The sequence below is a fragment of the Herpailurus yagouaroundi genome, unplaced genomic scaffold (assembly GCF_014898765.1).
Source record: "Herpailurus yagouaroundi ecotype Mexico unplaced genomic scaffold, PumYag 205, whole genome shotgun sequence".
Lineage (NCBI taxonomy): Eukaryota > Metazoa > Chordata > Mammalia > Carnivora > Felidae > Herpailurus > Herpailurus yagouaroundi.
The window spans coordinates 1,217,432-1,234,207 of record NW_024412436.1 but is presented as its reverse complement, the minus strand read 5'-3'; the positions used below and the strand labels follow the sequence as shown (position 1 = coordinate 1,234,207).

General features: G+C 36.6%; 1 protein-coding gene across 12 annotated transcripts in view; it reads left to right on the top strand.

Annotated features, from left to right (window-relative positions):
- The window catches only part of DNM3 (dynamin 3), a 569,179-nt gene that overhangs the window by 410,149 nt on the left and 142,254 nt on the right, over positions 1-16,776 (top strand). For all 12 annotated transcript variants that reach the window (XM_040451682.1, XM_040451678.1, XM_040451685.1 and 9 more), the window contains one exon: positions 2,775-2,884. In XM_040451682.1, the coding sequence (XP_040307616.1) occupies positions 2,775-2,884 (110 nt within the window). The remainder of the gene's footprint in view (positions 1-2,774; positions 2,885-16,776) is intronic.

Genomic DNA, 16,776 nt, shown 5'->3' with positions numbered 1-16,776 from the left:
TGAACATCTGACTCTTGATTTTGGCTCAGATCATGATCTCATGGTTCGTGGGATCGAATGCTTGGGATTCTCTCTCTCTGCCCCTCCTCTGGATGCATGTGTGTGCTTTCTCTCTCTCTCTCTCTCTCTCTCTCTCTCTCTCTCTCTCTCTCTCTTTCTTTCATAATAAGTAAATAAACATTAAGAAAATATTGATGAGATCATTTACATTCTTTTTCTCACACTAAGTCTTTGAAATCTGGCATGTATTTAATGCTTAGAGCATATCCCAATTTAACTAGCTACATTTAAAGTGTTCGACAGTGACCTGTAACTGGTGGCTACCATATTGCACAGTGTATTATTAGACAGTTTAATAGAACTAACAAAGATTATGTAGCAAATGTCTCAATTAAGCTAAGTGCTAAGACTCACTGTATTTTGGCACTCACAGTGCTAAGACTCACTGTATTTTGGAAATTATAATTCTGTTTATTCTTTCTCCCCCTCAATTCCTTTTGTTTGTTTTAGCTGCTTCATATTAAAGATGTTCTTTTAACAGAACATCATTCTTCCCCAGAGCACCAAGAATTTTAGAAATATCCATGGTAGAGAGTTTTTCATGGCTGTAGTTCTTCACTTGACTTACAACTTTAATTGAACAAATCAGTCTGAATCTTCTTTTTCATCTCCCTCTGTCAGTCTTAAAACTCTTGATTATGAAATAATTTAGCAATATGTCCTCAAAAACCATGGATAAATGACACTTAGTATTTTGGAAATGAAGCTACATTTTTCATGTTCCCCTGTCTGCATATGTGTGTATTTCTCCAGCATTTAATGTCTGACGTAAACTTTGCTGGATTTTTGGTCTTCACTATAGGCTAAAGAACGCAATATGAAAGGGAGCCTACTTCTATAGAAAACACGCCAAGGACATTGTGTTCCTTCTTTACAATGAAATGCAGATTTCCCATTAAAAGGCGAATCCATCATTTCAAAAGGTTGAATAGGATGGTGCGTTAAAAAAGTCCAGCTGCTTAAATTTAGGGCATTGAAAAACATCCAATAAAAAAATGTTCCCTGGGTTTCAAGCATTTTCATTTGATTATGTATTGGATAGCTTTTCATTCAATCTGTGATCTTTCCTGTTAGAATTCTATCCTAAAATAGTCTGACAAGTGTTTCAAAGAAGTTAGACTCAACTATGATACTTCAGTAACTTAAATTATGTATTTCGCTATTTAGAATATACTTGTGTTTGCTGAAATATTATTAATTTTTGTACAAGAAATGTTGGAATTTTCTTTCAGCGCTTTGCTTTTTCATGTTTATTCTTAGGCTTCTCTCACTTCCATTTAGTTTCTTTTATGTTTTTTTGATCTTCTTTGAAGACATGACATTGTCTGCCAGGACAGCCATTTTGTTCTCCAACGAGCTTCCTTCAACTGATTTAGTCATCTATTTCTCTCTGCCTCACTAATCTGATGTGTTCTGCCCAGATTTTCTCTAATTAATTTGAGAGTAATGAGTGGCAAAGCTGATTCTCCTGGCAATAACTCTCTGTGGGGTCTGCAGACAACATGGCTACCACAAGCTGGCTAGAGAGCACGTGCACGCACACACACACACACCCACACAGACATACACACACACACACACACACACACACACACACACACACACACACAGAGTTCTGCTCCACACTACAGAGCCTAGTGCTGTAGGAACCAAAAGACTTATGTCAAACATGTTTGTACAGCACATGTACTTTTCGACAGGAAATACAGTTAATAGTTGTTTATTAAAAGTTGTGAGTAAGTCTCTATGCTTCCCTCCTCTGGAGTCTAGTCCTGCTTTTTCTTAGGACCAGCACAAGAGATATAGGCTGGGGCCATACACAGGGCTACTGTTGAACAAGGACTGTGCTAGAATACCCCTGGTAATAGATATTGACTAGGTTTCTTCAGCTGAGTGTTTGGCTCTCTCCTCCTAGACTGATCATTAGGCATTTATACATATGATAATATTGCCCCTGGGCCAATCCCTAAATGTAAATGTTTCTCATAATTCTTTAGCCTCCAGTATGTTTCACTAAGACCAGTTTGGCCCCATTTGCAGACCTCCCTCCCCACCCAATGTCTATTTTCTTCCTAAAGAATTGTTAATTTTAAAAGAGAATTTATTCTAGTTAATATCAGTCTACTTCTAATGGGTTCTTTTGTTTCTCAAAGAGGTCAACAATTTAATGGAATCACTTTTTTCTGGACCCACATTTTATTCCAGACCCAAATGAAGGAAATATTTTGCTGTGCTTTATCTAGTTTATAGGGGGTATTTCATACTGGGGTCCTGTGCTTCCCGTCCCTGCCAGCACTGGCTATCAAAACTGCTTAGGCTGCAAATAAAATATGAAATGAAATCCATCTGGCATTTCTCATTGAATTAGGACCAGAACATTTTTGCTAAATATTAACAGATGGCTAAATTCTTAATATCAAACTAACATTTTAAAACATCTAAGGGGACCCACATGAGGAAGAAAGGGTGGAGGACCATGTGTTCTCTCTATCACTGAGGCCTTCCTTCCTCCACACTTTTCCTCCCCTCATCCTTGCAACCCGTGTGTTGAGAATCATTGGAGTCTCTTTTCTCAGATAGCTTTTATTCCTTGGTAGCTGGTATCAAAATATTGTAATCAAATGTTGGACAACTCAGGTGATGAGTTGCCCTTGGCAGCCTTCAGGATCTTTTATTAAAGCCAATTCTCTCTCCATCTCTTTCTCTCTCAATAGGAAAAAGAAAAGAAGTATATGCTTCCCTTGGACAACCTGAAAGTTCGGGATGTGGAAAAAAGCTTTATGTCTAGCAAGCACATCTTTGCACTTTTTAATACAGAACAAAGGTAAGAAAATGAAGCAGCTTCTGTCTTCAGATTTTTTTTTACTTGAATTTCTGTGTCACCTAGAGACCATGTTTACAAGAGTTCCTTTGGTCCCACCTGGGAACTTGTTAACTCTTTGGTTTTCCTTTTATTTTGTATGTTTAGCTTTCACCATAGGTTATGGGTTCACAGGATTAAAACTTAGAATAAGAAAGATCTTCAAGTATTCCCTGTTCTTCCAGCAGGCACCCAAATCATGCTGCTTTCATTCTTAAAGTAGATTTTATTATTTTAAAGTCTTTCTTGTCCTCAATTTATTGCATACATACTTGCAAATTAGTCAGTTACAACTTTTGATAGTGTCTGTCCAGCATGGATGGATATTACTCAAGACCTTATATATTTTGGGAGGGCATTTTTGCATTGGTGAATAGAATGATTCACTTAATATAAATACAGATATGTAGTACTTCCCAGTTTTTCAAAGCACTGTGCATGTTCATTGTTTGATTTTTTTTAAAAACAGTTTCTCATAAGGTAGAAAGATAGTGTGGTTACCATTTCATAAAGTAGAACTGTAGTTCAGAGAGGTTAACTGACTTTCTTAAGATCATAAAATTAGTATATGAGAAAGCTTAAAACTGAAGTAGGACTACTGTGTCTAAATCCACTTTTCCTTCCACTTGTGTCTTATTATTGTTGTTTGGTTTTTACTGCCACTCACCTACAACATCGAAACTTAATTTGGGGCTGATTATCATGGAGTGCCACGGTTACTCACTGAGGTTAAGCAGTAAAATTAAATATAAACAAATGGAGAGGTAACAAGAGGATGGAATAGAGAGATGTAAAAGGGCTACAATGAGACAAGGATAACAAGGAGATCTTTTCCAAATGGCAATGTTATAGGAAAAAGCTAATTAATTTCTATGAGTCAGTTATTAAGAGACTGAGTCATTAGGTGACAGGGTCTAATTTTAACCTATCTCTTCAGGCCTTTTATCTTTATTTAGCAATGAATGAAGTTCCTTGATTGGGTTCAATGACCGTCCCAGGGTCAATCACACAGTACATTAAAATAGCAAAAGAAGTCTTCTTCCTACATTCCCAGTCAGTTGCTCAGAGTGACTCATTATACAAAAATACCTAGAAAAACCACAAGAGCTAGTCATTTAAAGGATCAAGGGGAGAGAAAATTAAATATAACTCCCCTACCAAATACTGAGATGGGAGTTTTTAAAGACCTAGTATTATTTGAGAGTAGCTTATGAAAAAAAACACTGTGATGGTAAAGAATAAAAAGATTTCCTGGAGAGAGCAGTAGGGTGTCCTCATACTAGGGCCAAACAGTACTGTTTACATACTTTGCTCAAAGCAGAGGGTAGCTGGGAGGTCCTGAAGGAATCTTTACAGAAGTGCTCGGCCTTCCTGCCTGGATGCAGGGTCGAAGTGTGACTACTACATAGGAGGTCAATTTGAGTTCTTCATCAACCTGGAAAGTTCAGGTTATAAAAGGGCTTGGTACAAAATTTAAAAAAAAATTCAGACAATGGTAGAGTAGCTTTTTTAGATGAACTGCAACTTATATTTTAAAAGGAGCAAAAGACACCAAAATAAGATAACTCTGGACCTCTAAAATTCTGGGTATTCTGGAATCCTAGGGTTCTTGGAAGGTATTGAATTCTTCAGCCACTTCTCAGAGACCTCTGTGAGTATGAGGATGTCCCATCTACAGGCATATTTGCTGTTGTCTTATGGCCTGAAATCTTGATTATTTTCAATTAGTTTTGTACTGGCCAGGACCTCCAGTACAATGTTGAATACAATTGGGCATCCTTGGTTTGTTTCGTATTTTAGGGAAAGCTATTTCATAATTTTATAATTAAGTACTTTCTGATAGGTAACTGATATCAGGTAAAGAAGACCCCTTGGGTTCCTAGTCGCTAAGGTTTCTGTTTCTGTTTGTATCATGAATGGATGTCGAATTTTATCAAGCGCTTTTTCTGTCTCTACAGAGATTGTATGATTTTCTTCTTTATCTGTTCATGTAATGAAATATACTAATAGGCCTTATAATATACTTAAACCATCCTGATCTCCTGAGATTAAACTAGCTAAATCACGAAGTAGTGTTCTTTATGATGTGTTCCTGGCTTGTTTGCTAGCATTTGCAACTATGGTTATAAGTGATATTGGCCTGTAAATGTCCTTTTTTGTGCTGTCCCTGCCTGGTTTCATATCAAGTTTGTGTTAGCTTTATAATTGAAGTGGGATGAAGTTCTCATTGTTCTTAGGAACATTCTGTATAAGCTAGGGATTAACTGTTAATGGATTATGTGGTAGAACTCACCCATAAAATCATCAGGGCCTAGTGGACAGTTTTGGTAAGTAAGCTTTAAACTAGTGATTTAACGTATTTAATAATTATGGGTTTGTTAGGTTTTCTATTTTTATCATGGGTCAGTTTGGACAAACTGTATTTTTCCTAGGAAATCATCCATTCTGTTCATTTTTCAGTCCATTAGCCTCAAGTATTTCTTAAGGTTCTATTTTTTCAAATTTCTGCTGTATCTGAAATTTGACCCCTTTTTATTTTTAATATTAAGTCTTTTTTAACATGATCATTCTCGCCAGACTTTTACTTTTTCAAAGAAGCAGCCTTTGACTCTTTTGATCCTTTATTGTGTATATTTTTTCTATACACATAGATTTTTTTCTATACACAGAGATTTCTATATTCTCTGCTCCTTTCTTCAATATTTTCTTCCTTGTATTTATGTTTATTTTGTAGTATTTTTTCCTAACTTCTTAATTTAGATGTGTAGCTCATCAATTTTTGTCCTTTCTTTTTCTTATATATGTATGTAAATCTATACATCTTCCTCTACGTAGTCTTTAGCTGCTTACCACAGATTTTGAGGTATAATATTTTTTATTATCATTAAGTTCTGTTTTCTTCAATCTTCTGTTTCTTCTTCATGATTTCTTCTCTGAATCATTTAGAAGTATGTTTACAGTTTATAGTGCATGGACTTTTATTGGTTTGCCGTTGTTGATTTCTAACTTAATTGTATTGTGGTCAGAGAATACAGTTAACACTTGGTGAATTTTCATAAATATTCCATGTGTACTTGAGAAGAATGTATTGATTTGGGAGTGTGGGGTTCCATGAGAGTCTACTGGATTATGCTTGTTAATTACATTATTCAATCTCTATAGTTACTATCTTTTTTTCATATTAATTAAAACACTCAGCAAGTTTATATTAAGCAGCCATTATGTGCCAGGTACTTTTCTATGTACTTAAAATACATTGCAAATAAAATAGACAAAAAAGATGGTACACTGTAGATTATGTTCCAGAGAAGGGTGTTGGCAGGGAGACAGATAAAAGAAAGCCATAAAGAATCTCACTTTATCAGAGGGGTATTAAAAATCTCACTTTGTGATTATGAGCTTGATTATTTTATTAGTCTGTCAATTTTTGTTTTATGTATTTTGAGGCCAACCTATGTTATTGGTTCTTGCAAGTTTAGAATGGTGTTATCTTCCTGATGTCTCTCTCTCTCTCTCTTTATATATACTTATGTATGTATATATGTGTATATAATATGTATATATTGTGTATATGTACTGTATATATATATACTATGTATATAATTTTGTAACAACCCTCTTTATTCCTAACAGTGCTATTTGCCTTAACATTTATTTTGTCTACTCTTAATATAACTATACTACCTTTATTTTAGTTAATATTTTCTTGGTTTATCATTTTTTTGAAAAAAATGTTCATCCATTTTTGAGAGAGAGGGAGAGCATGTGAGAGAGCATGTGGGGACAGAGGATCCCAGGCGGGCTCTGCATTGCATGTCTTGAACTTACGAACCATGGGATCATGACATGAGACAAAGTCAGATGTTTAACTGACTGAGCCACCCAAGCACCCCAGCTTGGTTTATCTTTTTTACCTTTTTGTCATCAACCATTTTGTATTTTTATTAAGTCTTCTCTTATACTAGCATGTATCTGTATTTGTTTGTTTTTAATCTCATGTAAGATCTTTTTCTTTTAACTAGTGAATTTAGTCCATTTATATCTTTATAAATGACTCATTGAATTTATTTGAACATCTTATTTTAGTTTTTCTCTTATCCTGCCTTTTCTATACTTGTTTTCCACCCTCCCCACTTTTTTTCCTGACTTCTTCTTTTTTTTTTTTTTAAGTTTATTTGTTTTGAGAGAGAGAGAGAGAGAGAGAGAGAGAGAGAATCCCAAGCAGGCTCCAGTGCTGTCAGTGCAGAGCATGACTCAGGGCTTGAACTCACAAATCATGAGATCATGACCTGAGCCAAAATCAAGAGTGGGACACTTAACTGACTGAGCCACCCAAGTGTGCCCTGACTTCTTTTTCTTTAAATTCAGGTTAATTTATTTTTCTCCTTGCCTACCTTAGTAGTTATATTCTTTATTTTAATTCTTTGTTTATACCTCATTTTTATTTGAGTTTGAAGTTAGTCTTTTCTACTCTTTTTCCAAAATGACCTTGAAACTCTTTAAGTCCACTAACTCTCCTGATTTCCACATTATTGTTACCCAGTATTTGAGTGCCATCTTACTTTCTTACTACCTTTTTAAAATTGGTTCATATAGGAAATGTTTGTTTAGATATATTAACACAATTGTCAATTCCTTTGTTCACTTTTCTTCTTGCATCCTAGTGTTTGATTTTGGTTCATTCTCCACGCCAAAGTGCATCCTTTAGAAATCCCTTCAGTGTGTGCCACTTGCTTGTAACACTCAAGTGTTTATTTTCCTGAAAATGTTTTTATTTTGCTCTCATTTTTGAATAATACTTCTGTTGGATATTAAATTGTATATTCATGGTTCTTATCTCATAACTTTGAAGTCATTTTCCCCCTGTAGTCTGGCTTCAGCTTTTAAGAAATAATCTGTTGCTCCTTTTTATAGTCAATCTGTATTTTCTCACTGAATGATTTCAATATCCCTTTTTCCTTTGGTATACTGAAGTTTCAGTATGATGTGTTTATATGTGTTTTGTTTTATATCTTCTGCTTGGGATTTGTTGTGTTTCCCAATGAGGATTCATACTTTTCATAAAGTTTGAAAAACTGTATATCATTCTCTTTTGTCTCTTCTCTGCTCCTTTTTGTTATTCCAAAAATACCTACTAGACATATACTAAGCCACTTTATCCTGTTCTTTCTTATACATATATGTCTCTTTGTACCTCATTTTGGGTCATTTCTTTAGTGCCATCTTCCAGTTCACTGATACTCTTTTCATCTGTGACCAGGCCAAAACAACTTGTCTGTCATCTTTGCTAATGGACAGATTTTTTTTTCTCAGTCCATTCTTTTTCTGAGAATGTGGCCTTTGGAGAGTGCTGGCTGTCACATAAATCCCAAGATCTTGTTTCCCATTCTTTTGGGCTACCATAGTCCAAACCTTTTGGTTACTGAAAATGAGACCACCTAGCGTCAAAAGTGACAGTCTTTGTTTCCTCTTAAGGACTTCTTTCATTTCAGAAATAGGTTAGGCACTTAAAATAATGTTTTTCAGCAATATTTGATTTCTTGTAGGAAAGAGTTTTAAAATTTTGTAATCTGCCATTTTGGTTAAAATGGCTATGGCCTTTCATTACCATTACATTGTTGAAACACAAAACTATGTTTCTGAATCCCCCAAGAAGTAAAGATTATGATAAAAGTGAGCCCGGAAGGACAGTCTGGGAGTTCCCTGTGTTTACAAACATGAATGTTTTTACAAACCAATTAGATTAGAGAAAAGCAGCTGTTATTCTCTTGTTCTCCTGTTTATCTCTCAATAAAAAAATACCTATTCTTTTATTCACTCCAAAGTGTTTATTAGGCATTTCCACATTATCAGCTATACATGTCAGTATTGGTATTTTAAATGAAATACAAGATGGATCTTGTTTTGCATGACATTTGTAATCACCAATGAGTGTCATACAACATTCATTTTTTACTAATCTTTTTTTAAATTTTTTTAATTTTTTTTTTTAATTTTTTTTCAACGTTTTTATTTATTTATGGGACAGACAGAGACAGAGCATGAACGGGGGAGGGGCAGAGAGAGAGGGAGACACAGAATCGGAAACAGGCTCCAGTCTCCGAGCCATCAGCCTAGAGCCTGACGCGGGGCTCGAACTCACGGACCGTGAGATCGTGACCTGGCTGAAGTCGGACGCTTAACCGACTGCGCCACCCAGGCGCCCCAAATTTTTTTAATTTTTATTTATATTTGAGAAACAGAAACAGAGCATGAGTGGGGGGGGGCAGAAAAAGAGGGAGACAGAATCTGAAGCAGGTTGCAGGCTCTGAGCTGTCAGCACAAAGCCTGACAGAAGGCTCAGACCCACGAACCATAAGATCATGACCTGAGCCAAGGTTGGACACTTAACCGACTGAGCCACCCAGGCACCCCTCACTTTTCACTAATCTTAAGACAGAAAATGTAAGAATCAATGAAGAGGTAAAAAAAAGGGGGGGGGGAGGAAGAAAAGGTAGTCTAGTTGAAAGAATATTATACATGAAACAAATGGGTTATAGTGGGTAAGGAAACATTTAACCAGATCTATGAAAGCATATTTCATTCTAGTACTGAAGTCCCACAAGCAGTAGTTAGCAGCATGGCAGGTGACTTCTATTGGGTCTTGGCATGAATTGATGGAGAGGAAATTGAACAGAGTATCCCAAAGAGGAAATAGTATTAGTCAAAGCAAATGGTTGGGAAATGTTGCTTAATCTGTTGCCAGACTGTTCTGGAGGAGAAGAAGCTAATTTCAAAGGCAAGATGAGCCCTAGTTTAAAAAATAAAAACATTCTTTTTTTTCCCTCCACGGAGTTTATTGAACTGGACTTTCCCATGTAAGTTTATGTATTTTAATATTTTATGTAGATGGAAAACCCTGCATCTCTCAAAAGCCCATATGCTTAGCATAATTCTGTCAGCTATTCTTAAATGATATTCTTTTCACCACTGAGGGTGATTCTGAGGTTATATTCCTATTTTTTTCTCTCTTCTGAGACATGATCTTATAAGGAAAGTTCTATTCTTGCTTTTGGTAATTTATCCATTTCAGAAGAGATGTACAAGAGATTTTAGAAGAGATTTTGTAAATGCTTCTGTTGATTTGTATGCTTCATCTCTGTCTTCCACTGCAGCATTTTGGATCAATTTATTCAGCCATTCAGCAGACCCATGGGAGATGTATTGGCTTGGAGCTAACAGCTCCTGTGTGAACACTGGGGTTATCACCAATGTAATATAAAATGTCATGGATTTCTAGGGTTCTCTGAGACCTTAGAGATAATCTTGTCTGTCCTCATCTCACAGGTTAAAGAGTTGACACCCATAACAGTTAAATGCCTTCCCCGTGTCACAGAAGCCGTTAATGACAGAGACAGAACTGGAACCTGGGCCAGGTGTCTCCTGACCTAGGGCTCTTTCTGATACCACAGTTTGATATTAACTATGGAACAGGAATTCTACCTAATATTTTAATTGGAATTGTTCCCAAAAGAGCAGGGATGAAGAGATTTTTAACTTCTCATGGAGGTATTTCAGTTTGTTCTTAGGTCTTACAAATTTCCATGGAATGCTTTTTAGTCTCATTTCCAAAGCCCAACATAGACCTGACCAGTACCCTTGCTATAGTTCTTAAAAAACTATATTAGTCATTGCTACTTGTACCACAGCATTATTCCTAAGAGCTCATTCAGTTGCTATTTCAATTTTCCACTATAAAGTTTTAAAACAGTTATTCTGTAATTCCCAGTCATCAGGTGTGTAAGAATTGATACATTTAACATCCTTCTTTAAAAAGCCTTCAGTGTCCTGGTGAATTAATATGATCTTTATGAGTCTGGTGACCAGATTTTTGAGCCATTCTAAACAGTGTTTTAGTGCTTAAATTTTTATAAATGGAAGGAATTGTTACTAGTTGCAGTGACTTCAGCGCTTGAGGAGAGTGAATTTCACACCTAGACTGATTTAACCTCCAAAAACTCCAGGTAAGGGTGTGCAGCCCCCAGCCCTCCTCTGGGGCTTTCAAAGAGCATATCCCAGATACCTGGGAAGACTGATAAATTATAATACTTTGTTCTCACATTCATCACATCGCCAAATCATTTTGAAATCTAAGTCTTAAGATTCCTAAACTTCTTTGTGGCAGGATCTAAACTAAGATTGGAATGTTCCCCCCCAGGTTTTTGTTCCATTTGATTCTGTTAGAAATGTCATGTTTTCTCTGGTAGAAGCATGTCTAGATAATGACTTCACTGTGCTGGTCTTTGCTCTCCCCAGGCAGACCTTCACTTTTAAGGTCATGCTAAGGCCCATTTGGTCCAAGGTATGTCAGCTCTGGTAACCAGCAGAGATCTGTGTCTGTCCAGGGGGCTTGTAGGGCAGCCACATGGTATTTTCTGAGTACCCCTTGGGGTTGTCCAGCTCTGTTTTCTTTTAACATAAGGCACTTTTTTACTTGACGCTGCTTTGTAGCTTCATTTCAGGATATGGTTTATCAACATTGCCAAGTGTTTCAATTCACCTCCTCCCCCGTTTTCCTACAGAAAGTGATTTTAGGATGTCTCACTACTCCACTTAGTCTCCAGCACGTTGCTGACACTCAATAAATGTCACTATAGCTAGTGTATGCACTTTAGGCATTCTGTAAAGAATGGCTCTTTATTCTCATTGTTGAGTGGTATATTTTTCCACTTGTTAGCTGGAAAGGAATTGGAGTCAGGTTTTCCATTTATATACCTTTATAGCTATGTTTCTATATTAAGATGTGCTTGGAGTTTAAGTTGTTTCAAAAAGTACTTAATTAAACAAATATGCCGGGCAAAAGGTGGTACACAGTGCCTTGTCTAAGAGGTCATGTCTCACTTGGATGTGGTGGAGTGTCAAATCTATGTTAAAAGGGAAACAATTACTCTTCTGTAAATAGGGATGGCAGAGACTCAAATTTATTGGAAATTCAGTAGAGTAAAAATATGCAGTGTTTCATAATAGGAAATAAAGTATTGTATAAGGAATACAGTGCAATGAAGCTTGTCTTTGGGACATAAGCCTGACACCCGAAGAAGTTACTTTATTTAATTTTACCCCACAGTTGTCAAAAGAATGTTCCAGGCATTTCTTCTTGCCTCATAGAATACTAAGTGAGAATTGTTTATCTTCTGAATACTCTGATTCAAGAAAAGTTTTCTTTGTCAGATGAAGATTCAGTCAGTTAGTAACCAGTCTTCCAGTCCAAGCTGGGTAATGAAATGTGTGTTATCCTACCTTTCCCCATGCAGTGTTGGTGGGTCATCTTTGTGTGTAGGTGTGTTTGTAATACCCTCTATGAGTACCTGATAGATTTAAAAAAAATCAATTTGATAGTAAAAACTCTTTATCACTTTCACTTTTCTTAGCCAGTTGATTGCATTCTCTCTGTAACTTCAGGTAGGATATAAATGTGTGATTTTCCCCATACTGTATTCTTAGTATCAAAACAATGCCACTCGATATGAGACTAACTGAAGTCTGATGCATTGTCTTGAGAAGTACATAAAGCAAACTGGTATTAATCAGATGTCAGTGATATTGCTGTGAGAACACTTAAATAATGTGTTAAGTAATGGAATGTGCTAAGTCAACATTTTAACAATTTATACTACTTTCTCATTTTAACACAATGACAAATAAATTTATTAATTTAAATGTAATCATGTGACTGATACTTGTCTCCACTGCTGGACTACTTTCTCCTTTTTTTTAAATAAGTTATTTATTTTTTAATTTACATCCAAGTTAGCATTTGGCGCAACAATGATTTCAGGAGTAGATTCCTTAATGCCCCTTACCCACTTAGCCCATCTCCCCTCCCACAACCCCTCCAGCAACTCTCTGTTTGTTCTCCATATTTAAGAGTCTCTTATGTTTTGTCCCCCTCCCAGTTTTTAATATTATTTTTGCTTCCCTTCCCTTATGTTCATCTGTTTTGTATCTTAAAGTCCTCATGATTGTGAAGTCATGTAATATTTGCCTTTCTTTAATTAATTTTGCTTAGCATAATACCCTCTAATACCCTCTAGTTCCATCCATGTAGCTGCAAATGGCAAGATTTCATTCTTTTTGATTGCCACATAATACTCCAGTGTGTGTGTGTGTGTGTGTGTGTGTGTGTGTGTGTGTGTGTGTGTATACATCTTCTTTATCCATTCACCCATTGATGGACATTTGGGCTCTTTCCATACTTTGGCTATTGTCGATAGTGCTGCTATAAACATTGGGGTGCATGTGCCCCTTCGAAACAGCATACCTGTATCCTTTGGATAAATACCTAGTAGGGCAATTGCTGGGTCGTAGGGTGGTTCTATTTTTAATTTTTTGAGGAACCTCCGTACGGTTTTCCAGAGTGGCTGCAGCAGTTTGCATTCCCGCCAACAGTGCAAAAGGTTTCCCCTTCCTCCGCATCCTCGCCAACATCTGTTGTTGCCTGAGTTGTTAATGTTGGCCATTCTGGCAGGTGTGAGCTGGTATCTCATTGTGGTTTTGATTTCTATTTCCCTGATGATGAGTGATGTGGAGCATCTTTTCATGTGTCGGTTGGCCATCTGGCTGTCTTCTTGGGAGAAGTGTCTATTCGTGTCTTTTGCCCATTTCTTCACTGGATTATTTGTTTTTTGGGTGTTGAGTTTGAGAAGTTCTCTGTAGATTTTGGATACTAACCCTTTATCTGATATGTGCTAGACTGCTTTCTATGAGGGAGAGATGCTGTTTGCCTTGTTCATTGTTTTATCCCCAGGGCCTATTAGGGTACCTGGTAATTATGGGAGCTGAATAACATAAGTGAATGAATAAATGTGTGGATATTAAACTTTTCTTCTCTGTTATATGGAGAAGATATAAATAACACCAATTGCCAATGAAAAGTATTCTGTAGTTAAGCCCTAGAAGCCTAGCACCTCAGATCTGGGTGGGCTGAAAATGGAAATATGAAGGAAAACTCCTAGAGAAAATGAACACAAATCTTTCATTTAAAAAGTAAGAACCAGGGGTGCCTGGGTGGCTCAGTTGGTTAAGTATCAGACTCTTGATTTCCGCTCAGGTTGCGATCTCACCCTTGTAGAGTGCCGAGTCGGGCTCCACACTGTCAGCATGGAGCCTGCAGCTTGGGATTCTCTCTCTCTTCCTCTCTCTCAAAAAAAAAAAACCAAAAAAACAAAAACAAAAACAAAACAAAACAAGAAAAACCCCTGAGAATTTGCAGTTTTATACAAACTATACAAATAAGTTTTGTTTGAATTTAGTAGAACAATATTCCATGTCATTGTACTGTAAGAAAAAAATAGAGAGTATGCATGTCTTATTATAAATTCTTTGTTCCCGTGTCACCTTTATTATTCAGGGATGTTTTGTAGATATCTACATTTGGCCTTATAAATCTTCACTTCTTTAGCTGGAGCAAGGTCTTAACAAATTCCAGGTCTTCTATTACATATAGAACTTTGGAAAGTAAAGGAGGTAGAGAGCCAGAAGATAGGATTTTAGTTTTCTATTGATAGGTTTTTGGTCCTTCTTGGTTCTGCTAGATCTATTAAGTTCACATGGGTCACACAGAGATTTGAGGCCTTTTGCAGAGTTACTGATTGCGAGTTCATAAATGACAGTAATGTTTATTTCCCACTACAAATCTAAAAAGGTAAACCCTATGCTTTCCTTGTCAAGGAGTTGAATAGAAATACATGTTTAGCAAGTCAATAAAAGGAAACTTTATATCTTGAAAGCTGTTAAATGCAAATCTTTGAATCAGAGAACTCTGTTTTTGTGCCTGCTCTCTTCCTTTGTTCCAGTCTCTCACTGCAAAGATATTTGTTGTCATATGGTTCTGATCCTGCATATTACAATAGTTTCCCAGTTCTTGCTACTGCATCTTTTCCCTTTTTGAGTGTCTCTCTGGTTGTGAAATAGCATTGTTAGGAAATCCTAGGTACACCAGAGGGGAGTGGTGAAAATGTTTTCAAAGGGGGAGTCTGGGGAGAGTTGGATTAGAGAACTAACATTGTCTGCCCATTTGATTTGATTCACCGACTACACCAAGACAGAAATCAAATATGATTTAGTAATATTTTTGTGAACTAAGTCTGTGACAATTGATTTCACAGCTAAGATAAATTCTCATGAAAGCCAACATAATTGCTTGGGTATGAAATGTCTGTGGCTTGAAGCAATCAATTTAAATTCTTCTCTTATTGGTTTTCAAATTAAACTCTCAAGTGAAATAGAAGTATGATGCCCTACTTGGATGACTGTTTTTGCCTTTTCTGAGGGAGAAAAATAACAAGTTGGTGCTTTTTAGCTTTTTCAAATGTCATTAAAAGGCTTTGGAGACATTCTTCATGCTTAAAACACCTGTGTGTAATCCATACCCATTTTTCTAGGGGAATTAGACTTTGTGCTCCCTTTGAGTATTTCAAACAAAGGGACTGATAGGATAGAATCAGCAACTTCCATTCAGTTCCTTTCTTCCCAAGGATTTAAACTGGGGTTGTATTTTAAGCCATTAGTAGCGCCAGCAGGGATCTTGCTCAGTGTTTGAGGCATTCATGTTCAGGAGGTTTGTGTCCAAGGGCACTCGTGATGAATGAGCCCACTACGGCTGTGTAAAGTTCAAGAACAAAAAGAAATTATGTCCTTCACAGCAAGTTTACTTTTCTTCTAGGATTTCAGAACAAATACATTGCCTGCTCCCCACCTACTTCCTGGAATAACTATTTGCTGATGGGCAATCCCCTCCCCCCTCCCACCCCTTCACACAAACACTGTGGCTTGGGACAGCCTCCATTTGGGGACCGTAAAATGGCCCCAGCTGTGTTCATTAATGATAGGGAATAATCAGTGGTTACAAACATGCTACAGAAAAATATATGCTCTGTTCTATGATACAGTCTTTAAATGAGACGCTGTAGTGTTTAGGTTGCAAGAGAAAGTCTGACAGATCATCATTAAAAGAGATTGGTACTAATGATCCAATATCTTTAAACATGTGATTGTTTATAAATAATATTGTATTGCTAGTCTTGGCTGAAAAATTAGCTTTTCTTTTCGGAAACTAATTAGTCGTTCTAAATCACCGTATCAAGATATTGACTGGTTTGTCTCAAGCTTTTATTTTAAAGAGTGAGTTTACAGTTTCATTTTTTTGTGGTAAGAATAAAATTAAAGTGAGTTGTGTGCTATGGCTTAAACTGCAAAGTGGTGATTCTGTGACAGCATACCTCCCCCCAAAGTAGAAGCCAGCAGGGAGAGAGCCAAGAGTACCGGTCTTTCAGTCAGCAACCTGCCGGGAAGAGCTCTTAGGAAATGAATAAGCAGGGGTGTGAAAATTTCCCTCCCTGGGTCGAGCCTGAGGGAAATTTCTAAACACCTAAATTTCACTTGGCAGTCTTAGAGGCCTCCGAAGAACAGAAATAAAGAAAATTAAGGGTATGTTTTACTAACTATTGGAATAATCAGGTTTTTAGAGATGACTTATAGAATATTGTAAAACAATCTGCATGTTGACACAAAAAACCCTATGTGAAATAGGAGAATAAATAGAAATAAGTCCAAAGAGGGTTATTAGTCAAATCTGTTGCTGTTTAAATCCAGTTATACTGAAGAATCTATCCATGGCACTCTCTGGCAGGCACAGTGTTTTCCATTATGACCAGTGTCACCATGTACTATCCTGATTTATTACTAAAGCAGTAACACCTTGTCTCAGAGTTCTTGAGTCTGAAAAAAAAAAGCCTTTAAATCAAATAACACAGAGATATATAAAGCTTTATGAAGATCACCGAACTCCCTCAAATCATGCACTCAAGAATATTAAT